General features: G+C 39.7%; 1 protein-coding gene across 1 annotated transcript in view; it reads right to left on the bottom strand.

Moving 5' to 3' along the window:
- Positions 1-26,372, bottom strand: part of adgrv1 (adhesion G protein-coupled receptor V1) — a 130,280-nt gene that overhangs the window by 41,489 nt on the left and 62,419 nt on the right. Inside the window, exons 83-88 of the mRNA XM_085425235.1 lie at positions 11,748-12,155; positions 11,076-11,248; positions 10,692-10,938; positions 10,378-10,517; positions 9,351-9,511; positions 9,112-9,212 (exon numbers count right to left, since the gene is read on the bottom strand). Coding sequence (XP_085281361.1) covers positions 9,112-9,212; positions 9,351-9,511; positions 10,378-10,517; positions 10,692-10,938; positions 11,076-11,248; positions 11,748-12,155 — 1,230 coding nt within the window. The remainder of the gene's footprint in view (positions 1-9,111; positions 9,213-9,350; positions 9,512-10,377; positions 10,518-10,691; positions 10,939-11,075; positions 11,249-11,747; positions 12,156-26,372) is intronic.

Genomic DNA, 26,372 nt, shown 5'->3' with positions numbered 1-26,372 from the left:
CCAGAATAGGGAGGATGGTGTAGGTTTAAGTTTATTAGACTGATAAATATATACCAACAAGACAGTGTACATCACTGTTACAACGACGTTTGTTTGCATTCAAAGGATTTATGGTTTTTCCTATAATACCTGGTGGGCCGGTCTCTAGTCAAAATGCCCGGGCCGATTTTTTGCCCAGTCCAGCCCTGATTATACATAAATGGAAAAAACTTGGAACAGTGATGAAGCTTCCGAGGAATGACCGGCCGACCAAAATTACTCCAAGAGCACATCGACAACTTATCCAGGAGGTCAAAAAAGAACCCAGAACAACATCAAGCTTCTACATGTCTCGCTTAAAGTCAGAGTTCATGATTCATCAATAAGAAAGAGACTGGGCAACAATTGCAGCCATGGGAGAGTTCAAGACAAAAAACACTGCTGACCAAAAGAGATACAAAGGCTCGTCTTACATTTGCCAAAAACATCTTGATCATCCACATTTTTGGGGGAAAATATTCTGTGAACTGTCGAGACAAAAGCTGAACTTTTTGGAAGGTTTGAGTCACGTTGCATCTAGCATAAGAATAACATAGCATTTATATAACACATCCTACTAACAGTAAAATATAGTAGGTGGTAGAGTGGGAATGTTTTGCTGCCTCGGGACCTGGAAGACTTGTTGTGGTAAATCTAACCATGAATTCTGCTGTCTACCAAAACATCCTGAAGGAGAATTTCCGACTATCTGTTCATGAGCTCAAGCTGAACACTTGGGTTCTGCAGCAGGACAATGATCCCAAACAGACTTGCAAGTCCACCTCTGAAAGGCTTAAGAAAAAAAAAGACGAGTTCAGAGTGCCTTACTCAAACTTCTGACCTGAATCCAATTGAGATGCTGTGGCATGATCTTAAAAAGCCGGTTGATGCTCAAAAATTTTGCAAAGAAAATGCAGGAAAGAAAATAGACTGACGTCATTCATTTAAACAGGGCTGATTTTCATACTGTGGTGGCAGAAGGGAGATTTAGCCTGAGTGTTTCAGCGAACTGAGCCAGGGATAGAGAGTCCAATTATCACAAGTGGTTTATGTCTGAGAATCACTCACTCTTCTTTATCTGCAGTAGTGTGCTCAAACACAAACCCTAAGGAACAACATGTCAGCAGAAGTGTTGCATATCTGCTTAACCTGTGGGTTATTGTACAGGTGAGCTGAGCCTGTGTGCATTCTCATTACCTTGTGTTTAATTTGCTATTGTGGTAAAAATAAATGTTGTCTCCTGTGTGTACTCTGTACTCTTTCTTCAGGGTAATCCACAGCCTGCAGACTGTTTTGCTACATCTACATATACTGTCATTGTTTAAACTAATGAGTCACACCAGTTACACCCAGCCACCTTTAGAGGGTTAGAAAGAAGAGACAGAGACAGAGTGAAACAGCCTTTTGCTGGTAATGTCACAGCTCCAAGCAAAGGCTACCTGCTGCCAGAATGATAAAGGGGACAAAGAATAGAAGAAGGGACACTACTCAGTATTTTGTCATGTAAAAGCGGTGAAAGAAGGGAAAATCAGAGAAACAGAAAAAACAGATGAACATAAGGAAATGAAGGTAAGAGAAAGTCAGGCAGTTGGCTATTACTGTACAGTGTTGGCTCATTTTTCAGTAACAGGTAAGAGACATGGACACAATGAATAGTGAGCGTGTAGAAGAAAAATGCTGCTGACTTTAACAATAGATGGAACAAATTAAGATAAGAGGAGCTAGGGAAACAAAGGCACGAGGTGTTCGAGTAGAGTATCTCCCAAAAGGCCTTCCTTACCCCTCCACTGTTCTGTTACACACACACACACACACACACACACACACACATACACACCGTGGCTCCTGCAACATGAGCATTTCCTGGAACCCATACACAAACGGTGACACAGGCCTCAGCTACTGACACTTATACCCTTAAATACCTTGTGTGCCATTTGCTCAACTCTGAGACAGTAATGCATTTAATAGGGACATGCTGTGTTTTAGCCTGCTATTGACTTTTTAATAACTGCATGAAACAATAACACCCTAAGATTTAGATAGAAACTGTACAAAATTTGAGACATTTGTCTGAGAGGGACAGGCTGGTAACCATTATGTTTTCTTGCTATTTTCCTTCTTTTGTGTTCTGATTTATAAACTCTTGTGGGTTTAAACACATAATAGGACAAGCTAGGCATGTACTCTGACGTCAACCAGAGAATCAGACCCTAAAAGACATTCAAAACCCCCCAATGTCTACTGATTCATGACGGGAACAGATACATTTCCTCAGGAAAAACAGAGTCTCAGAAAGACTCATGCTGATCTTATCTTCTGTACAAAACTACGTCTTTGACCACACATTTCATACGTCTCCCCTCCCTGAACACCTGAGAAACTGCATGCATTCGTTCAAACCCTACCCCACTCCTTCACCACATGCACATACACAGTGATGACAGACAGGAACTTTTAGGAATCTTGTCAGCAAGCACACAACTTCTGTATTCTCCTCAGAGATGGGAAATGACAGCAGTGGTTGTTGTGCAAGAGGAAAAAGAGTTAGCGTAGTGTTTATGTGTGTGTGACTTTGTGCATGTGGATACAAGGGCAGACTTCTGAATGCTGGATTTGGTCCCAGAGCTAACAGGAAATCCTTTATAACCAGAAGTAAGAGTCACCTAAACACCTCCCATGTACTGGAATAAAGCAATGGCAACACAGGGGTAAACACTTTACTGAATGTGTGTGGGAATGTCTGTCTGAGACGTGGCGGTGGGCTGTTTAATCCCAAAGGAAGAGTAATTTAATAGTATTTTTTATATATATATAATTTTTTTCCCGCATACAGAAACTGGATGTGTTCAAGCATGCCCACATTTCCATTCCATTGTGTTTTTGACAAGTAAATATATACATCCAATATAAGAATTTATATTTTTTGTCAATAATATATAAATAAAATATAATTAAAAAAATTATGGGTTAATATTATAAATCTAAAAAAAACTTGGGAATGTGAAATATCAGTATTTAGTTACTTTAACTACAATGTATTGAAAGTAATTCTTAACCATCTTAGTCTTTAACTCAGATGGCCAAAGTTGTCCATTTCAGTGACATACAGTGTATGTGAAAACTGATGCTTTCAGTATCATATCATGTCCTGTTTGGAAATAATCATAGTGTTAAAAAATACTTTTTTGGCAACAGGAAAGAGAAAATGAGAAGCTGAAAGAGTGAAAAAAAGTGAAATGTGAAACAATCAACTTCAATCTGGTTGCGCATTGCACAGTTTCCACCCAAACTTTCTGTTTCTACAGTTACTGACTTGTATTTCAGCAAACTACTGACAGCAAGATTTTTTTTAACAAATACACATTTCTGTAGTTTTACTACAGTATAAAACCACAGTGGATTTTAAATGAAACAATAAAATCTGACTGAAATGCAAATTAAACAAAACTCTAATTTTTCATTTTAACTAACTATTTAAGAAGTACAGCATTGGTCCCCGTGTTCAGATGCTCATAAATAAGTGGACAACACCAAACAATCATTATGCTTTCATAACAGTGAGTATAAGAATTATTTTTAATATTTGGATTAAAACATTTGCAGTCAATCACTGCCTCAAGTCTAGAACCCATGGATATCATCACCTATTGTGTTTCCTCTCTTGAGATGTTCAGCCACCTTCAGTTGCTGTTTGTTTTTGGATCTTCAGTTATGTATTTATATTTATGTATTTAACTGGACAATAGGTTCTTATTTTATTGCTGACACTGTCGATTCTAAGATCTGCTTAGAAAGAATATACAATTGATCAGGAATAACCATGGAGAAACATATATTTTCACATTCTATTGCACAGAATGTACTTCATAATTATATTATATTATATTCATTTAATTTTATTTTTGAAAGTCATTATCTATCATACTATCAGGATAAGACAACCTCCTAAACAAGTCTAACTATACGGTAACAGGTCTTTCTCCATTTCTTCCCCAACCCTATGATAATCTTTTCAAAATAAAATAAAGGAGCATATTCCAAAGCAAACAAAACCCTGAAAATTTCAATTTTCCTATTTAATACCATTTAGTTTTCTTTTTCATTTTTCCATCTCTAAGCATCTAAGCAATATCTGTCAATGTAAAACAAAATAATTGTGCATATACGACCAGTACTTATGTAGCACACTGTTAAATTTACACTCAGACAAAAACAGATAGACAGGCCGACACACCTACAGCGGATGTGACAAATTTTTATTTTCTTCTCAGTCGGAGTCCTGACGCAGTGGCCTTGACAGTGGCCACTGCCTGTAGGTGTCTTATTACTGGCCCAGATCAGTTCCAACCTGTCTGACTATAAAACACCTTCAGCAAGATTTTGTGTCTGCAGTACTGCTGGATGAGTCCTCTTACTAAACCTATATATCTAAACGTATACAGTCTGAGCTTTATACATTTGAAAAAAAAAATCCCAGAAGATTAAGAAACACATATTAGAACACACATTACTCAAGATGTGCTGCAATAGTTTGTAGAAATCTGATTGACATTTTCTTCTCCTTTAAGATGGTAAACATCACATCACACAATCTGGATATAATATCATAGTAAAGTTAAAAGTTTGTGCAATCTTCTCTTTCATCTCAGTCCTGTTTGCTTCATCATCTGCCTCTCTTGCTTGTACCAGCACTGCTGTCTTAGTTTTCATGGTGATTTAGCAATTAAATGTCCTACCTCTGGTGCCCTTGGGTCTTTGGCATTTTCTAACTAAATACTAAAGAGGTAAAAAGCACGACAGCAAAAATACTGAGACAGTAATGCAATTAAACTACACAAACTGAACCAGAAGGCTCCACTTTCTCATTTAAAAATGTATTTTTGTTATTTGGCGTCATTAAACCTAATAACCTCAGTTGTGCAAGGCAGTGCCCCTCAGGTAAGACAACACAGTACTTCCTGAATCTAGCTATATACTCACACAGACAGGTCCAGAAGTCTTATAAATACAATGCAAATACAATTTTATATAGTATATCATTGTCATATTATTAACACGCAAGCAGCTAATTACTATAATTTGTCTAAATTCTGGCTTTATTTGATAGTGTTACGCTCCCTCTAGTGGTCACTGTTGGGTGACATAAGTTCAAATTCAGTCTTAGATAATGGTGAAATGCAGCGAGTGTGCAATTAAGCATTTTTCTCTCAGTAAAGTCTAAAAAATATATCGTTGTGACTGTAAAATAAATTAATGCATTGACTATTAATGGTGGCTAGCACTGTTGCCTCACACATCAAGAAGGTCCAGAGTTCCACTCCACCATCTGGCCACCATCCGTGGCCTTTCTGTGTGGGGTTTGCATGTTCTCCCACAGTCCAAAGACATCAAAGTAGTGAGGTTAGGTTAACTGGTAATTCTAAATTGTCCATAGATGTGAATGTGTATCGTTATATGTGCTAGCCCTGCGTCAGATTGGCAACCTGTCCAGGGTGTACCTGCCTCTCGCCCTATGAAAGCTCAGATATTCTCTAGCGCCCCCCTGAGAAGGATAAGGTTAAGCGAAGAGAATGGATGATGGATGGATGGATAGATGGATGGTTCTTTTGTAAATTGTTTTCTTGATTTAAAAGATTTAAATATGTTTAAGAAACTATCCTGCTTGCTCATGCTAGGTTGTTTGTATAGTTACAGTAAAAGGAATAAAGAGTATATTTTTACATGTTTAACTAGACAAGCACATCTAAACAACCAACAGAGTTTCAGCCCCCAAAAATCTGTAAAGTAGAAAAATTAAACCCAATTAAAAATGATTGCTGCTAGCATTCATAAAGGAAACCGATCCAGTATTAAATATTTGTGAGGGAGAAAAGAATGGGACACTTAAACGAAACTAACCACTAACTGGTTCAGATAAGGGCTGATCATTCCTGCACGTTAAGTTGGAGTAAGCTTTGCCAATATTGCTCATATGCTCATATCCCCCTGAACTCAGGAATGAGGAATGTACATGAGGTGCCTTTCCTCCCTACTGTGTGCTTCAAATCCCTCCAAAACATTTATTTTGGAGAAGGGTTACAACTTTGATTTCACGTTTGCAACATACTATCTTTATTCTTCTTCTCTGGCCATTCTTTGGTATGATACCTTACTCACTTAATGATTACAAGCCACCGTGGCCCAGATGCAGCAAAACAGACTTTCTTCTTACAGCCCTTTAACTGTTTAGAAGTAATTAGGAGCTCCTTTATGGCCTCCCAGACTATTACACGCATCATTCTTATTGTGATCTTTGTTGTTTCAACTCTTGGGAGGGTAGCAATAGTTTTATATTTACTTGATTAGTACACAGTCTTTCTGACGGTATGTTGTAGGAGGTCGAAATCTTCAGAAATGGTTCTGCAAATCTTTTTAGTCTCAAGATAATCAATTAAAATTTTTTCTGAAGTGCTTTCAAATCAAACCCATGATTAATTTTCTTGATTGTGTTATGAAGTTCAGACTGTCCAGAACATTCCAAAGATTTCCAAAGTCTAATATTTTTGACACATTTGGTTTACTTAGCTTTCTTTATCTTATTTTGTATCTTGTATCATAAAATAATAAAAAAGGTCAGTTGATATTTTAACTGATATTTATGTAGATATACAGAATATCTCAAAGGAGTCACAGACTTTTCTTCTGCAGCTGCTTTCTTCTACCGTGGCTGCTTATTTATTCATGTGATCAGTTGCATTTGAAACACATGGTTTAGTTGTTACAGTTTATTACACAATAAAGTTGAGAGAATTTTCACGGAGAATGTACAATTTATCTTTTAAATTAATACATACTTACTGAAGTGTGCCTGTAATATTAAAAGAGGTAGATACCAAACAGGTTTTTATTTCTATTCTGGGCTTAAACTGTATATTTAAGTCAAGTATCAAGTCTTTATTTGGTCGCTCATGTTAGCTATCTGTCCAGTTTATACTGACTTGTCAGAGAAGCACTGAGAAGCACGAGTAAATCTGAATCTAATTACAACAGAGTATTTCATTTAATGAATGTGTTTCTTAGATTCATTCTCAGTGTGTACAGGAAAATTTCAGAAGTATGCTAAAAACCTTTGCCAAACAAGTAAAGAACACATTTAAAATCATGACTTTAAACAATGAAAATGATTACTTGCAAATCTTAAAAGATCAGCACAAGATTCTTTTGATACGCAGAGGATTAGAGAACAGTGGAATGGCCTTAAAATTGCCTGTGATAAGGAAAGCTAGATCCACCCAGTGCAACTGATTGGTCAGCAGATGGTAGTTTTATAAGCACTGGTCTGCTGCTAACTGCTACCTTGAAAAGCCAGGGTTGCCTCGCTAACCCCAAATCCTGCTTCGTCACTCAACTTACAGACTGTTTAAGAGAGGTGAAGTATTATGTAAGTTCTCTTCAGTGTACGGTAGCAGATACAGAGAGAAATTCATCAAACTGGCAGCTCTAATTTTCTCCACAGAGAGGGCAAACTCAGTGAATGATTACAGCCAACACAGATGGCATACCCTGCCTGCCAGAGGTGGTTGGAGTTGGATATGATCCTTCAAATCAGTGGTGATGTGTGAGCTACAACCCACAAATATGGGAGACATTTGTGTTACTAATAACATTTGGCATCTATTCTGATATATATAAAAAGAAGAAAAACAGCACTGTCACTGTATCAGTGATAGCCACAGCTTGACCAGGAAAAGCTGACTATGAGCTTGCAAGAACAAAGCATCTCTCTCTTTCTTTAAATGACACGTTTGCAGAAGGATTAGATGAATGCAATTAACATTCTTGATTGACAGGTAGCATTTTTAACAAAAACAAACAGAAAAACAGAGTCCTCTTTGTGAATATGCAACATTTTCAAGACATTAAGTGGTAAATATTCTGACAGAACAGTTATAAAAAAGGACCCTCCTGGCAAATTGTTGAGGTAATTGATTTATGTCCAAATACATGTGTCATCCACTTTGTGGATAATTATTTAAAAATAAAAGAAAGAAAGAAAGAAATCAGACTGTCTAAAGAAATCTGCTCCAAGTGATTTATATAAGAAAAAGAGTTTTTTCAGCAAGCCACTTGACATACAAGCTAAACTGAATAAGTGAAGACAAGATGTGACTTGATCTAATTCAATTCAGCACATCCCACCCATCATTATCTCCGAAATACTTCCAGCACTAACAAAAGACCGCTTAAAGGCTACATTTTAACATCAGAACCTACAATCAGATAGGCCTTCAGCAAGCTTTTCACAGCTGGCTTTGACTAAAAGGCTAGAAAAATGCAAACATTTCGAATCCCTAGACCAAAGTTAGACACACGCACTATCGAGGAAGAAGGCATTATTATACAGTAACGTACAAACTAGGAAAGAGAACAGGGTGGAATTTTCCATCCAAAACCCTTTTAGGTTCAGGGGCTCTGCCTGGGCCATAAACGGGTCTACTCTGAGGTGGCTAGCCCCCAGGGACCTCTTTAGAAATGACTTGTGTTTGTCAACCAAAGAGAGGGGGACCAGTGGAAAATTACCAGTCCCGCACTCAGTCACGCAAGCACACATGCACACACACAAACACACACACTTGATCAGGACCACCTGTAGCCACATATCTACCTCGCTCAATGGTTATGTGACAGCTTGCGTTTTTAATGGGTGAGGGTGCGGGGGGCATGGTTGCGTTGTCAGGACGCACCAACCCGCAAACTACGCAAACGATGACACTGGATGATGTTCGCATCCATGCACATTTCCAAGAAAATATCCGCGACATGTCTAGCGTGCGACGTGTGACTGTGGGTGTGTGAGTGAGTGCACAGTGAGCAGCTTTAAAATGCTCTAAGCGAATGAATCCACGTATGAGTGCTGTGTTAATGTTTGCAACCCACATATATCTAATATGCTGGTCTACTGGAGCACAGAGAAATGGATGCCTCAACAACAATTCCCAGAGGTGCCCTGTCATGTACATTTGCACCTGATGCAAAGAGATGAGAATACCAAAGAAACTAATGCTGCATTCAGAGTTTAAAAGCAGAACAAGATCCAAACTAATGCTTTACCTGAGTTCCAAGGCAGCTCACCATCATGTGAGTGAGCAGTTTGGCAGCAAACATGGGGAAACGGGAGCACAGCACATGGGATATTATGGCCAATGCAAAGCCTGTAGACAGAGAAGTCAGCATTAATGATACTTAATTAAGTGATTTATTTGAATCCATTTATACAAGTGGGGATGTACATATGGAAACTCCACAAGGAGGGTAAAAAGATGAGAACTCAAGGGGAGAGTGTGTTGTACCTGAGATACAGATAAATCCTGAGGCAAAGAAGGCTTCATTGTAGGATGCAAGCTTTGCAAACTCAGCATGGGCTGCATAGATAGACAAGTGCGTGCATGCACACTCAACATAATTCCCACTTTCTTCCACAACCCTGCAGTATTGACCATTTGATGACCAGCTAAAGGGAAGACAAAAAGAGACAATAAGAGACGAGACACTACAACAGAATATAACAAAATACGAGCAAAGCAAATACAAAGAGCAATGAGTCTAACCATGCCCATGATTGTGTGCTTTTGTTCTCTGACATTTTGGCTTCTTTGAGTTTGTTTTATTATTATCTACAGTAACCTTTACTTTGCAAAGAATGTGTGAGACAAACCAGAGCATAACCATGTTTGTGTTAGATTCACTGTTACTGTGATTCTGACTCTCTCTCTCTCTCCATATTTTGCTCTCTCTTGGTATCACTTGCATAATAAATTTAGCTTCCTGGGGTACGTCCTCCAAGTAGCTGCTCTGTCCAAACCAAACCTGCCAAAAACACTGTGTTCCTGCCAAGTCCAATTTCAATCCCCAGGAATGTCCTCAACAAAGTAACTCAATGTGGGATGATTCAGCATGCAGGAGACTGAATGTGTAGATATAAAGGAGAAAGATACGGCATCAGCCACAGAGAGGCCTTATTGAGAGGACAAACTAGGAACTCTGCCCTTTATTTAGCAAACTATTACCCAAAATAAGTATAAGGAAGACAAACAGAGGCCTTCTTTAGATGCTAATCAAGCCATGTGTAGTCTTAAATAAGGAAAGCAGTACACTGGTTGAGCTAAATTACATCGAGTAAAAAATAAATTAGTAGGCAGACACTAGAACTAGAAAAAACCTCAGCAACTGATATTATCAGGTAACAAAAATAAATGGAAATATTTGTATATAAATAAAAATATACATCTTATATTTTTGTATATAATGTGCACGTTCTATTTTTAGTCTATCTGAGAAACAGTTAAGCTTGAATCTCATTTAATGTGTTTTTGTTACCTTCCAGTGGTCTGGTTCCAGAGAAGGCACTGAGACTGGCCTGGTTTAACCTGCTGACCGGGGCTGTGGATACGATACACCACCTCGTTGCCATCTTCCAGAGGTCGTGACCCTCTGCCCTGGAGACTGGCTGAGAATACCTACGTATAACCAGATACAACAGAAGACGGTTCAGTTGCAGAGCAGCCACCAGATTAATGGCTGCTTTATATCAGAGCCATACTGCCACCTGCTGTTTAAAAAAAGAAAAGGAGATTTTGACATTTTAACAATTGCTCATGATTTTTCAATGAAGTCAGTGTCCCAGCACCTACTTTCCCATTGAGAGCAGTAGCTGCATCACTGGTGCGAAACCAATGTTCATTTCTAAACTCGGTCAGCTGCATCCTGTTGAGGTTGCCGCAGTCCGCAGTTAAAACTGCTGGTACTGGCAGCAGAGTATTTGGGAGCTGGAAGAAGTCTGCATTACGGCCCCTGAACTTGTATCCATTAATTTCTGTGGGGTACCACTGGAAGGCAGAGATGTTCATATACGGACAAGTTTCCAGGACTGTAACCTTTCTGGAGAAAAATTTTACAAAGAAGAAATTGTAAATCCAAGCACGATTTAACATTAATTTGTGAGGTAATATTCATCTGTATTACAATAAGGTGTACCATGCAACTCTTCACTCATTTAGAACATTTAGGACACTCACATCTCACACTGACTATGTTTAAGGAGGGAGAATGCAAATCGCTCCGCCACCTCAGCAAGGTGGCTGACACCTCGAGTGTCGACTCGACTGGGATTGGCCAAGGCACACAACAGGTTATAGGTCAAATTCCGGCTGTTGTTCTGTAAAGGAGCTCTTTCTGCCTCTGCAAGCACCTGGCTCAGAAGACAGAAAGGATGAGAAAGACTGAGGAGCTCTGAGTAAACTTTAGTGCTGTTATTCACACATCCAAAGCACTCACCTGAGTTACTTTCTTTAGTTTGACCTTCAGGGTCATGCGCATTGTGTGTGCTCAGAATGCATTTTTCTCTGTAGTCCCTACTTCTTATTTACTCTTTCTAAACATGTCCCTGTATATTCTGTTTATTCTTTTGTGCAGCTGGTTAAGAAGATGCAATAAATAGATTCTAATTTCAACTTCATGATAGCAGCAATCTTATTAAGTGAGAACTAATGAATGACAGACTGGTCCACAGAGCTATCAAAGTAGCTCATGGGAGGCGATGTATGGTCTTTAACTAAGCTGACAGACACAAACAACTACACTGACTCACAGTCACATGCAATCACATAGATTATCCAATATTTTATACACTTATGCAGTAATTAAAAAAAACTTTTTTCTTGGTATAAAAACCAGATGATTGGGCTTACCTTCCCCAGACCTTCAAACACAGCGATCATCTGCTCATTATTGAGAGGTGGACTGACTTTATCTATTAGTCCCTGCAGCACCAGGTCCAATGTAGGAGTTTCAAGGGGTTGATGCAACTGGTCCAGTAAGACCCAGACAGCTTCACTTGCTGCATTTGACACCAGAGTCACATTAGCCAGGCCAAACTGGGAGTGTACTGTGGCACCTCCTGTTGGATTGTATAGTTCCACTTGGAAGCGCTTAGGTGTGGGTAAGGATGAGGCACGGTCAGGTGTTAGGTAAATCTCCAGTGATGTGTTACGTTTGCCCACATCAAAAGTCAGCTGGCCCTCCTGCTTAGGGAAGTCCATCCCTGCTTCAGCAGGCCAGATTATAAATGGACCCACCACCTCTTCTCTGGAAAGCTCCTAGAAGAAGAAAAAGAAATAAAAACATGCTAAACTCTGCTGGACTTAATTAAAGGAGCAAGTGAAGAATGGAGTTATATAACCACCATCATATTTAAAGAAATGTATAAAAGGTGACACAACATATAAAGTTTTCAGCTGAAAAGAATGAACAAATCATACATTAAACTTGTAAAGGCACAACTTCCATTTGGTATACAATGGTCTAAATGCAAATAAAGCCCAGTGAAGTTGCCCAAGTCATGATAATTAGGCTGAAAACAACCAAAATGTGAACCAAATGGGGACTGGGCTTTTATTATTCAGCAAACCTGGTGTCTCACAAAATGCTTTGAGAGATGAAAGCGGATGACCCAGCCGTGTGAGGTTTTTGATTTTTTTTAGAGTGCACTCAACAATCTTTCATCTTCACTTTCAAAAAGTACAAGCACCAGTAGATACTTTACGCCTTGGGGCTATGTGCAGATATCTTTAATCATAATCCCTCATAGAGAAGGAGGGCGATGATGAGATTAAAGAGGTGAGGAGAGGGGGAAAACTTTGGTCTCTGTCTGTGTACTTCATCAATAAACCATTACGTGTATTAAAATATATAAAAAGCATTCATGACAGACAAAATAAGAGGCAACAAAACAAAATGTATTTTTGTAGTTGGAAAAAAAAAGCTTAGATAAAAGCTCATAATAACAAACCCTTGCAGAAGACTGAAAAAAATTAATATACCGTATTTCCCGGACTACAAAGCGCACCTAAATATTAGCCGCACAAGCTAAAATCAGGGGAAAATCCTGTTTTGTACATACATTAGCCGCACCTGACCAAAAGCCGCAGGTGTTTCAATGTTGACTTATCATATGTAAGAGAATATGCACAAAGGGAATTGTCAGGAAAGAGATGGCTGTTTGGAGACATCACTTTTATTAATATTTTGAAAAACAAGTTATGGGTACATATTTGCACATGTAGTACATAACAGTAGCCTACAGCACACCAGAAAAATAGATTCGGCCTACCTTTTAGGCTCAGGTGCAGTGACACAGCTTTAACAAGAAGAAAAGTCAGTCATTCACCACCATCTTTCTCTTCTTCCTACGCACTAAAACCACCAAAGTCCTCTTCTCCAGTGTCGGATACAAACAGGCTCATGATGGCTTCGTCACCCACTCTTCTTCTCTCCTTCGTTGTCACTTTCAAAACCAAAGAAATCCTCATTGTCAGTGTCAGAGTCGAACACCCTCAGAAGGGCCGTGGCGGTGTCCTCCTCTCCATCATGCAGCAGTCCAGCCCTTCAAAATCCGTTGGTGATCGTGGATGTTTTCACACTTTTCCACGCTGTCAGAATCCACCAGTGGAGTTGGGCATAACTTGCTTTTTGGGCATAACTTGCTTTTTGGGCATAACTTGCAAGTTTATCGCCGCTCATCATCCACGACTCCCGCTGAACGCGTAGCGCTACTTTGAAGTTTGTTTTTCGCGCTACTTCGTACGGCACTACGTTGCCTGGCGGACGGACATGTGACTAACATACCACTCTTGAACCCCGATCCTTCCGCCAGGCAACGTAGTGCCGTACAACAGCGGAACACACAAAACAAATCGTCTTACGATATGACAAAAATCACGGACAATCCATAGAAAAGCCGCACCTGACTAAAAGCCGCAGGGTTCAAAGCTTGTGCAAAAAGTAGCGGCTTATAGCCCGACATTTACGGTAATAAGTCTTGGTGCTTAATTGCTCAAAATGGCTTAAATAATAAAAAATAGATCTGTACACTATGAGATGTCTATTAAAGCCAAGGTCTTAAAGTCAGCTTAACTGGTCCAGAAATAAACAGTTAAACATTTTTCTGGAGTTACGATTTCATTTCAGTAGGTAAATAGTGTAAAACATATTTGCTTATATAGGAAATATCTGTTACACAGAGTGGTGATAGCATGACACGTTCAAGGTAACAGTGAATGAGCAACAACTGGACTTAAATACATAAATAGCCCTTTTTGAACTAGAAGTCATAGTCATACATTTCATTCACACCCAAATGCATTGGGGACAATCGAAGGTTCAGTATCTTGCCCTTTGACGTGTGGACTGATAGCATTGGGGACTGAAGCACTGATTAGTACGCATAGCCACAGCTGCCCAACATAAATGATTCCATGTTGGTTAAAGACCAAACCAATCAGCTGCATATACACTGCAAAAACTCAAAATCTTATCAAGTATATTTGTCTTGTTTCTACTCAAAATTTCTCATCACACTTAAAATACGAGAAATCAGCTACAGAGTAACATTTCAGTGAGATATAGGAACTTGTGAAAAAGTCTTGAAAACATATTGTTTTATTTTATTATTTTATTTTTTGTACCTTTTAACATTTCACAAAGTAAACTTGTTTTGTATTATGAACACATGTTTTTGTTGGCTGGTTAGAGTTGCATGGATCGCAGATTTATCCGTTTTTTGTGAATATAAGCTGCTGACTGGTGAGCAGAATTTTCAGCTTGGTACGTTAGTGTTCATCAGTTAATCATCAAACATATTTAGTGCTTATAACAAATATATTATGCTAAATAAAGACAGATTTTTCCACAATGTATATGATAGTAAGAGTTAGTAAACCTCTATTAAAGTCTCCCTCTGCAGTCTGTTGTTTCTTAGATTCAGCATTGAAACTGAATTTAAAACAAAACATAGATGACATTCTGTCGCCTCGGCAACCACCAAGATCTCACTGCCTACAGACATTCAGTAACTCTCATTGGATAATGTTAATAAATATCTTTCACTAAATATGAACGTTTTCTACCTGTCCTTGTTTAAATTATGAAAGAAGTTATTATGCCTGAGAATCTCTAGAATGTCGAATACTTTCCACTAAACAGTTGTCTTCTACTTTGGTTAGTTTTTTTTAACAACCATTTAAAAAACATATTTTGCTTTAGTTTTATTTTTTACTGCAATACCTGTAGAGTACCTTTTATAGTGTTAATTCAGTATGTGCTACAAAATAAAAGCCTTTCCTTTACATTAGGTTTGTGGGCATTTTATTTTGAATTGTTCCAATCATGGCACTTCAAAGGAACAGCGCATCACAGGAACAGCCTGTGATGTCACTGTGCACATTCTACTGAAAAACCTATAAATAGGGGAGACATTCAACCAACTTCAGTGGATCTCGGATGGCAGAAACACAAAACAACCTGGTTGTTAAAACAAAGACAAGGCAGACGCAGAGAAACGCAGACGCAAACGCTGACGCATCTACAATGGCAGAAGCAAAAAAAGCCGCACAACCAAATACTGAAAAGCCTCCTGTGGCACAACCACCAAAGGAAACGGTTGTGAAACCAAAGAAACAACAAAAGCAAAAACAGAAAAGAGTGGCTGAAGAACCAAGAAGACCAATTACTCGGGCATATGCCTGGGCTCTTCTTGAAGCTCAAAACAGCACGGGTTATGGAGCAAACCCGAAAAATGAAGAAGTGCAAAAAAACACTGAAGCCACTCCTGAAAAAGAAAAGGCTGAATCCCTCCCCATTTCAAATGCAAAGGAGGACATGGAGAGAGAGGGAAATGGGAAGAACCACAGCAGACCAAACCCTGTGCCTAACGGAGGGACTTGGCAATATCAACCCAATCCCACATTTAGACCCCCGTTTAATCCCTGGCACGAGATTGCTGCTCTCAGACACCAACTGGAAGCCTCCCAATACCATCAGAACAACCTTTACTGTAAAATGGTAGGTGCAAACAAGAGGGCCTCTTATCACCAGCTTGAGGTGAACAAACTTCGTGAAGAAATTCACGAGAACAAGCGAAATTATGAGGAAACGATTAAAGACCTCATAGAGCAGCTGGAAGAGGCTTCTAGTAATAAGCCCAATGACATCAGTGAGACAGACACTCTCACAAATGACAATGAAGCTATTGTCATATTGGATGAGGTGATTGCTACCCTGCAGGACCAAATCAGCCACCCTACCACAGAGCAGTGTGTGGAGTCTGCCACTCCAACCACAGAGGCTTCACACACTGACTCTGTAGGACTGAAGTCCTCTAAGGAGGCTGAATTTGAGCTCAAATGTAGGATTCAGCAAGAGCAGATTGAGATGCTCCAGAAACAGCTCCTAGCAGCTCAAAATCAGCTTGAAGAGCAGGCCGTTAAACATAGGCAGGAGCAGGAGACACTCAACCTGGAAATCAGTGACCTGAAATCCCAGCTCTGCCCCAACAAGGCCCTTCATGATTTGAAGAGAGAATCTCCTGAGCGAGAGCTGAAAGAGGCCAAAGATTGCTCACTTAAAATCCCACAGCAGCACAAAGAACAAAATTCCACTGCTGCAAATGAAATGCATAAATGTGAGCCTCTGAAAGAAAACGAGACTGGAGAACAGGAGAAGATGGAAAAAGAGGACTCACTGCCATCCACTGCAATGTCTCTGCAGGAGCCTCAGAAAGAAAAAGACACCACAGAACAACAGAAGATCGAAAAAGAAGAGTCAGCTGCATTTTCTGTACAGGAATCTTTGCAAAGTCTACAAGACAAACAGAAAATGCTCAATGTCAAGGTGGCTGAACTCGAGAATGAAGTTAAGAGCCTGCCAGAGATTCCGCCAAGTAAGAAGAAGAAGAACAAGAAGAAGCGGAACTGTGTGCGTCCCCAATTTCACATAATTGGTGTCAACATCAAGTCCTAAAAATCATATTTATATACAACTAAATTGTCAGTGAACATTTGAACCCCTCTCGGTCGAGACAGAAGGCCACCCCTTCCTGAGCCCGGTTCTGTCAGAGGTTTCTTCCCATTAAGAGGGAGTTTTTCCTCTCCACTGTCGCAAAGTGCTTGCTCATAGGGGATTTGGGGGCTTTTTTTTTTTAACACCAACCACTGGTAAGTTCACTGACATCAAATTTAAGACTCAGCAAATATGGAAATGGATCATCCGTCATCAAGTGAGGAATCATCCATTTAAAACATGTTTGCTGAGTCATATTTAGTTGTATATAAATATGATTTCTGTCACACTCAGGCCAATCACAGACTAATTTGGACAATTGGTAAAAAATAAATAAATTGAAAAAATTGAAAAAAAGTAGTTGTGTCATTGTTTCGTGTAGATTTCAAATAACATGCCATTTTATGTCAACATATTTCTGTTACATTTGTAGTGCTCGTGGTTTTATATTCTTATGATCCTGTTTGTTTGATGAGTATATCCTTCTTCCTTACTTCACATATTTACTGCTGCTTGGCTAGCTTTAGTCATGCTAGCATCAGCACGGGTAGAAACAGATACACATCAGAGACATCACATGTAGCTTGTGTTTATGTTCAGAGTGACATCTGATTTAAAAGCAGGCAGCAAAGCACTGAGCAGCATATCAGTCAGCACAGAAAGCAAATGCCATAAATGTCATCAATTAGGCTGGAATAGTTTGTTGTTTGTCTTCTATTGTAAGTGCTTTACATTTCAGCATGACATCCTGTATGTGTCCTAGGCAGTAGGGCTGGGCAATATTATACCGTTCACGGTAATACCGGTATAATGTTAGGCAACGATAGGAAAATTAAATATCGCGATAGAATATGAGTAAAACGCGCATGCGCAGTGCCTTTGTTTTCATACGCACATGTAGGGCTGGGCGATATGACCCAAAATTCATATCTCGATATTTTTTACCTGGACGGCGATATAAGATATATATCTCGATTTTTTTTTTTTAAAGCCATGAAGTAAGAACAAAAAGAGAGTTCTTAGTCAAAGCTGTGTCCCAGATGTCACACAGGCACTTTTATTAACATAGAGCATAGATGTACATAAGATTTACTCAAAAATAAATTATGAGCATTTATTAAATAATAATGCTCCATAAATAAAAGAAAACAATGTTGTTTTTGTGCATAACAAAAAGCTCACAATTGTGCAGTCAAAATGTAAACTAAAAGACGCTGAGTAACAAAGACAGATTTCACAGCTGCTCTGTTCCCAACTTCTACTGTGTGACTGACAGTCTTGAGTTTGAAATCCTCTTCGTAACCACGTCTCTTAACAGGTGCCATTTATGGTCCTTATACACAGTAGGGTAATATTACGTTGAAGCACAGTACGTATCACTCCGCGAAGCTCCTCGGTAGCCGTAATGCTCCGACAATCCATCAAGCGGTGCAGCACCGTAGCTTACCAAAGTCGTACTAAAACATTTTTGACAGATTGCTGAGCGCTGTGTACCACATAAAATCGGTTAGTGGCCATCAAGCACAACCAGAATTCATACATAAGGCGCGCTGTCAACTTTTGAGAAAATGCAAGGATTTTAGGCGTTAGCGTGGTTAGCTCGTTAGCGTGGTTAGCTAGCTAACACGTTGACGGCGTCCAGCCCCACGCACGGGGCGATGTGCAGTAACTCGTTAACGGAGATTTGCCGTGTCCATCTTGTCGCTTCCTGCAGGTGAAGCGATGGGGGAGGAGGGGGAGCTGTGTTTATTGAAGGAGGGGCGAGGGCGAGTAACGTTGCGTAAAGACAAAAGTGGACGAAAGAGAGGCAAACTTGCGGCTCCACAAGTATAATTATAACGTAACATAGACTATATCGATATAAAGGATATTGTCACATCTTATATCTCGTATAAAAATATATCGATATTTTTTAAAAACTCGATATATCGCCCAGGCCTACGCACATGGCCGATTGTTGAGTGAAACAGATGAACCAGAATTGGTTTGTAAAAATGGTGCAACTTCAGTGATGTGGAACTGGTTTGGTGTTTGTCCGTCAGATACACGACAAAGCACATTTTTTTGCAGAACATGCAAGCGGCCGTCGTTATTGTCGTATTTGTCGGACTAAGATGCTCTTAAATCTGGGAGTAATCTGGGTTCTAAACTCCGTATGCGTCAGGTCAAACGAACACTGCAGCATCACCGAGAGTTAAAAACTGTCTAAATTCTTTCATATTTAATAAAACGATCAGCATTGCTGCTTTACCAGGTGTAACTATGAAGTTTAACTTCCAAGCATCCATGAAAACAAAATTTATTACATTTAACGGAGTTAGAAGTTAGCGGGAAGCTAGCGGAAGTTAGCTCGCTAGTTTCGCTAGTTACTTAAGCATGATATTGCATGTTCTGACTGAGAGATTTCTGAAAAAATTCAAACGTACAGCTCTGCTATCACTTCCAACATAAATGAAGACAGGAAACTAAACAGCAGTGACGTTTGTAGGGTTACTGAAGTTGGGCTAGCTGATATATAATGATGTGCTACGTGATCGCTAGCGACACAGCTATGTTAGCATAACATAAACAGTGAAGCTGGAGGACGAACACTAACACTTTTCCACTTATAAAAGTTAACGTTAAGGTTCCTGATAGATAGAGACAAATGCAATCGCATGGCAGGATGCTGTAAACGGACCAAACTTCAGTCAGGAGAACAACTGAGATAATCCATCCACAATACAAGGTTAGTTATTAATATACTGCAACAACATGGAAATAGAGCAGCTGCCAGAGAATTCAACATTAATGAATCAATGGTACAGAAGTGGAGGAAGCAAGAAGAATGAGTTTAATAAAGTTTGATTTATTTGACTGCTTTGTTTCACTTAATGTGCCTTATAATCCTGTGCACCTTATGGTCCGAAAAATACATACTGCACACTGCAGTTTAATGTTGCAAAGCACCTCTTTTTAACTTCAGTGGATATTATACATGGTTATGCTCAGGATATGTCAGCCCATTTCTACTGGAAATGCCTTTTGGTTAAACTTTCAGCAAGGAATTTGCATTTGCACTGTTACATTTTTATAAAGCTTTAATGTACATAAAAACCAGCTTCTTGTTTAAGTGAAAATAAATGGAAGGTTGCCTTTTTGCGCTAGTAATATTGTGGAGTTGTATTTTGTCTTGCATCAATTATATCGTCACTTATATCGTTATCGCAAATTTTCAAATATATATCGTGATAAATATTTTTGGCCATATCGCCCTGCTCTACTAGGCAGTATCGTTAGAAGACATAGCATACATTTTCACTGCTATGCAGATGACACCCAGCTCTATCTGTCCATGAAGCCAGATAACACACACCAATTAGTTAAACTGCAGGAATGTCTTAAAGACATAAAGACCTGGATGGCCGCTAACTTTCTGCTTCTTAATTCAGATAAAACTGAGGTTATTGTACTCGGCCCTGAAAATCTTAGAAATATGGTATCTAACCAGATTCTTACTCTGGATGGCGTTACCTTGGCCTCCAGTAACGCTGTGAGGAACCTTGGAGTCATTTTCGACCAGGATATGTCCTTCAACGCACATATTAAACAAATATGTAAGACTGCGTTCTTCCATTTGTGCAACATCTCTAAAATTAGAAATATCTGTCTCAGAGTGATGCTGAAAAACTAGTTCATGCATTTATTACTTCCAGGCTGGACTACTGTAATTCATTATTATCAGGATGTCCAAAAAACTCGCTGAAAAGCCTTCAGCTAATCCAAAATGCTGCAGCAAGAGTACTGACAGGGACTAGAAAGAGAGAGCAGATTTCTCCTGTTTTGGCTTCCCTTCATTGGCTTCCTGTTAAATCCAGAATTGAATTCAAAATCCTGCTCCTCACATACAAGGTCTTAAATAATCAGGCCCCATCTTATCTTAATGACCTTGTAGTACCATATCACCCTATTAGAGCACTTCGCTCTCGCTCTGCAGGCCTACTTGTTGTTTCTAGAGCAGGGCTCGCAAAATCGCTAGCCCGACGTCCCAGGGCTAGCGATTTTTCCAGTCGGGCTACCAAAATCTATCTCAGCCCTGCCCGTCGGGCTATCATAGGTAGGAAAAATATATGTCAATGCTTTTGCATTCTTTCGGCAATGTAGTTGGGTAATTATGTCATTGGCATCGGTGAGCCACTGTCAATATGTCACATATTGAAATCGCGTTTGAATTTGCGCTTGTTTTTTGCTTCACTTTGCAATCGCGCGAACTGCGCATAGAGAGCGACAGTACTGATTGGTGAGTGACGATAATTTGCGCACCAATTCCTCTGACATCGTCTTATCAATCGTTAGCTTACTATGCAAACATGACAAGTGAAATCTCCCGCAGCAAGCTTAAACATGTGAGAGGTTGATCGCGCAGAGAATTGCTGACAACGTGAGTGCGTGTGTAAAAGCAGCAGGATATATATTTTAGTTCAGCCAAATAAGACAGGTCAGGGTGAAGAAGTGACAGCCAAAGAAAAGCTTACCACAAAACGGAAAAGAACAAAAGGAAAGTGCAGCTTTATGGTTTCATGGACAAAAGAATTTCTGTGGCTGCAATATGACAAGCTAAATAACCAGGGGTGCACATAAGTGGTCCGCAGGTGCGCATTCGCTGTCAAAATAAAAAACGCGCACAAGATAAGAAGTTGCAACGCGTGTTTGCGTACATAAGATTTTCTGGAGGAGGACAGACATTTGTTTAGAACGCTTAAAGATGTCGAAGAAGCAAGCTCCTTTAATAAGCAATTACTTTGGTGTTCCTCCACCTCCAAAGAAATGTCAGAAGGAGTCCGAACCACAAAAGAAGCGCGTGTTCTCGGAAAAGTGGTTGCAGGAGGTGAGCTGGCTTCAAACAAATGATGAACGCACAGAGATGTGGTGCACAATGTGCCGTGAAAATCCCACTCTAGCGGACAAAAACAGTGCCTTTTATATGGACGCAAACGCGTGTTGCAACTTCTTATCTGGTGCGCGTCTTTTATTTTGACAGCGAATGCGCACCTGCGGACCACTTATGTGCACCCGTGTAAATAACATAATGTTCTGCCGGGTGTGTTGTTGGTTTTCCCTCGATTTCTGAGTCGACAAGCGTCTTTGTTACTGGGACCAGTAATTTTAAGAAAGGCCCCCATTAGAAGCCATGAGAAATGCAAGAAATGCATTATTATTATTCCAGAAATAAACAGTTAAACATTTTTCTGGAGTTACGATTTCATTTCAGTAGGTAAATAGTGTAAAACATATTTGCTTATATAGGAAATATCTGTTACACAGAGTGGTGATAGCATGACACGTTCAAGGTAACAGTGAATGAGCAACAACTGGACTTAAATACATAAATAGCCCTTTTTGAACTAGAAGTCATAGTCATACATTTCATTCACACCCAAATGCATTGGGGACAATCGAAGGTTCAGTATCTTGCCCTTTGACGTGTGGACTGATAGCATTGGGGACTGAAGCACTGATTAGTACGCATAGCCACAGCTGCCCAACATAAATGATTCCATGTTGGTTAAAGACCAAACCAATCAGCTGCATATAAACTGCAAAAACTCAAAATCTTATCAAGTATATTTGTCTTGTTTCTAGTCAAAATTTCTCATCACACTTAAAATACGAGAAATCAGCTACAGAGTAACATTTCAGTGAGATATAGGAACTTGTGAAAAAGTCTTGAAAACATATTGTTTTATTTTTTGTACCTTTTAACATTTCACAAAGTAAACTTGTTTTGTATTATGAACACATGTTTTTGTTGGCTGGTTAGAGTTGCATGGATCGCAGATTTATCCGTTTTTTGTGAATATAAGCTGCTGACTGGTGAGCAGAATTTTCAGCTTGGTACGTTAGTGTTCATCGTCAGTTAATCATCAAACATATTTAGTGCTTATAACCAGTGTTGGGTAAGTTACTTTAAAATAGTAACTTAGTTACATTACTAGTTACTTCTCTCAAAAGTAACTCAGTTACTTCAAGTTACTCGTTACTTTCAAAGTAACTAGTTACTAGGGAAAGTAACTTTGGTTTTACTCAGAATTCTCTTGTTAATGTGTTTCTTCCATAACTTTGCCAGTCTTCTAGCTTGCTTACTTGCCACAAGTGCACTGTGCCACCTACCAATAGAAAGGATATGATAACGTGCATATTTCCACAAGAGAAATCCCACGCCTGGACCGTCATTGACTGCTGCCATGATTCTAGCCTACGTCACAGAGTCATGTGCGCCTTTTACATCCAACACAAAAACTGCAGTCGTGGTGCTTTCGATTGTACTCAGAACTCAGAAATTCTGCCTTCTGAATAGGAAGATGTAGGTAACACCAGACTGCAGATGAGCTGCATACAGGGCTGGACTGGGAAAGAAAATTGGCCCGGGCATTTTGACTAGAAACTGGCCCACCATTATAGGAAAAATCATAAAGCCTTTGAATGAAAACAAACACTGTTGTGACAGTGATGTACACTGTTTTGATGGTATATATGCATCAATCTATCAATCGTTTGTTGTAAGATTCAGATAATTATTTTTTAAAAGCTAGACATTTTAAATGAGAATAAGAAAGAAAAGTATTTCCTTGTGCCCCCCTTTCCCTGTTAATGCCCTACATGCCCCCTTGGCCACACTTTGCTAGATCCGCACCTGCACAGTTACCAGCTGTCAGCTACCTAAAAAAGGATTGTGGGGTTATTTGTCTCTCAGAAACAGTTCATAACTTCCCTTCAACTCATTCATGTCACCTAAAAGGTAAACCTGTTTCTCCATCACCTGCTCAGCTCTGATGATCCAGTAAGGACTGGATTCATCTTCATGTTTCCCTCTCACCAGATAACCAAACCATATCATGACCAGCAGCTTTTTTTTTTACAGCTGTGGCTCCAGCAAACATCAGCTGATACTAGAAATTAATATTAAATAAATTCTAACAACAGCTGATCAAGCTTAAACGTGCTGCTGTTGTTTAGCGCGACATCCGCTGGTTTCCTCTTTCGGCGCAAAGTGGGCGATAAACAAACAAGAGAGACGATCAGCTGATCATTGATCAGTTTCATGATTGAAGTAGAAACAGGAGAAGGAGGGGGGAGAATGAGAGAAGAAGAGGCAGCTGTGCAGCAAAGACACAGAATAACTCCAGCTTTGTGTCTTTTTCATTGTAGCTGAATTACGGGACAAACTGTTCCTTTTCACCTCAATAAGAAACGCGTAATATTTTCTCTGAATACCAGACAGGACGGTTGGCAACTCTAATAACTTATGAACAAAATAAAGTTCAACATCATTAACTTCATAGCACCCACCCAGCTGTATAGAAACTCCGTCATGCTAGCTAGCACGCAGTACGGAAAAAGTCAGAATAACGAAAATAAACTCCACCTAAACTTGGTTCATATCTGACCCAGAGAGACTGCAGGTCATAACTTCTTACCTGAAGTTCAGTTCACACTTGGACCGGCGGCCGCCTCGGGTCTCTTTTCCTTCTGCGTCCCTTTTCCTTCATCCACCTGCTGCCTCCACCACTTGCTAATGTTACTGAATCTGTGGAAACTCCGCGATGCCACCACACGAAGTAACGAGTAACGACCCTATCTAAATCCCAGTAACGAGTAACGCGTTCCTGATTTTGGCATAATAACTAGTTACCGTGCTCGTTACCACAATAATAACGTAGTTACTGTAACGCGTTACTTAATAACGCGTTAGTCCCAACACTGCTTATAACAAATATATTATGCTAAATAAAGACAGATTTTTCCACAATGTATATGATAGTAAGAGTTAGTAAACCTCTATTAAAGTCTCCCTCTGCAGTCTGTTGTTTCTTAGATTCAGCATTGAAACTGAATTTAAAACAAAACATAGATGACATTCTGTTGCCTCGGCAACCACCAAGATCTCACTGCCTACAGACATTCAGTAACTCTCATTGGATAATGTTAATAAATATCTTTCACTAAATATGAACGTTTTCTACCTGTCCTTGTTTAAATTATGAAAGAAGTTATTATGCCTGAGAATCTCTAGAATGTCGAATACTTTCCACTAAACAGTTGTCTTCTACTTTGGTTAGTTTTTTTAACAACCATTTAAAAAACATATTTTTCTTTAGTTTTATTTTTTACTGCAATTCCTGTAGAGTAGCTTTTATAGTGTTAATTCAGTATGTGCTACAAAATAAAAGCCTTTCCTTTACATTAGGTTTGTGGGCATTTTATTTTGAATTGTTCTAATCATGGCACTTCAAAGGAACAGCGCATCACAGGAACAGCCTGTGATGTCACTGTGCACATTCTACTGAAAAACCTATAAATAGGGGAGACATTCAACCAACTTCAGTGGATCTCGGATGGCAGAAACACAAAACAACCTGGTTGTTAAAACAAAGACAAGGCAGACGCAGAGAAACGCAGACGCAAACGCTGACGCATCTACAATGGCAGAAGCAAAAAAAGCTGCACAACCAAATACTGAAAAGCCTCCTGTGGCACAACCACCAAAGGAAACGGTTGTGAAACCAAAGAAACAACAAAAGCAAAAACAGAAAAGAGTGGCTGAAGAACCAAGAAGACCAATTACTCGGGCATATGCCCGGGCTCTTCTTGAAGCTCAAAACAGCACGGGTTATGGAGCAAACCCGAAAAATGAAGAAGTGCAAAAAAACACTGAAGCCACTCCTGAAAAAGAAAAGGCTGAATCCCTCCCCATTTCAAATGCAAAGGAGGACATGGAGAGAGAGGAAAATGGGAAGAACCACAGCAGACCAAACCCTGTGCCTAATGGGGGGACTTGGCAATATCAGCCCAATCCCACATCTAGACCCCCGTTTAATCCCTGGCACGAGATTGCTGCTCTCAGACACCAACTGGAAGCCTCCCAATACCATCAGAACAACCTTTACTGTAAAATGGTAGGTGCAAACAAGAGGGCCTCTTATCACCAGCTTGAGGTGAACAAACTTCGTGAAGAAATTCACGAGAACAAGCGAAATTATGAGGAAACGATTAAAGACCTCATAGAGCAGCTGGAAGAGGCTTCTAGTAATAAGCCCAATGACATCAGTGAGACAGACACTCTCACAAATGACAATGAAGCTATTGTCATATTGGATGAGGTGATTGCTACCCTGCAGGACCAAATCAGCCACCCTACCACAGAGCAGTGTGTGGAGTCTGCCACTCCAACCACAGAGGCTTCACACACTGACTCTGTAGGACTGAAGTCCTCTAAGGAGGCTGAATTTGAGCTCAAATGTAGGATTCAGCAAGAGCAGATTGAGATGCTCCAGAAACAGCTCCTAGCAGCTCAAAATCAGCTTGAAGAGCAGGCCGTTAAACATAGGCAGGAGCAGGAGACACTCAACCTGGAAATCAGTGACCTGAAATCCCAGCTCTGCCCCAACAAGGCCCTTCATGATTTGAAGAGAGAATCTCCTGAGCGAGAGCTGAAAGAG

The sequence above is a fragment of the Rhamphochromis longiceps genome, linkage group LG12, assembly GCF_057381845.1.
Source record: "Rhamphochromis longiceps isolate RC_006_pf linkage group LG12, R_longiceps_female_GT1.1, whole genome shotgun sequence".
Taxonomy (NCBI): Eukaryota; Metazoa; Chordata; class Actinopteri; order Cichliformes; family Cichlidae; genus Rhamphochromis; species Rhamphochromis longiceps.
This window is presented reverse-complemented; position numbering and strand designations above follow the sequence as displayed.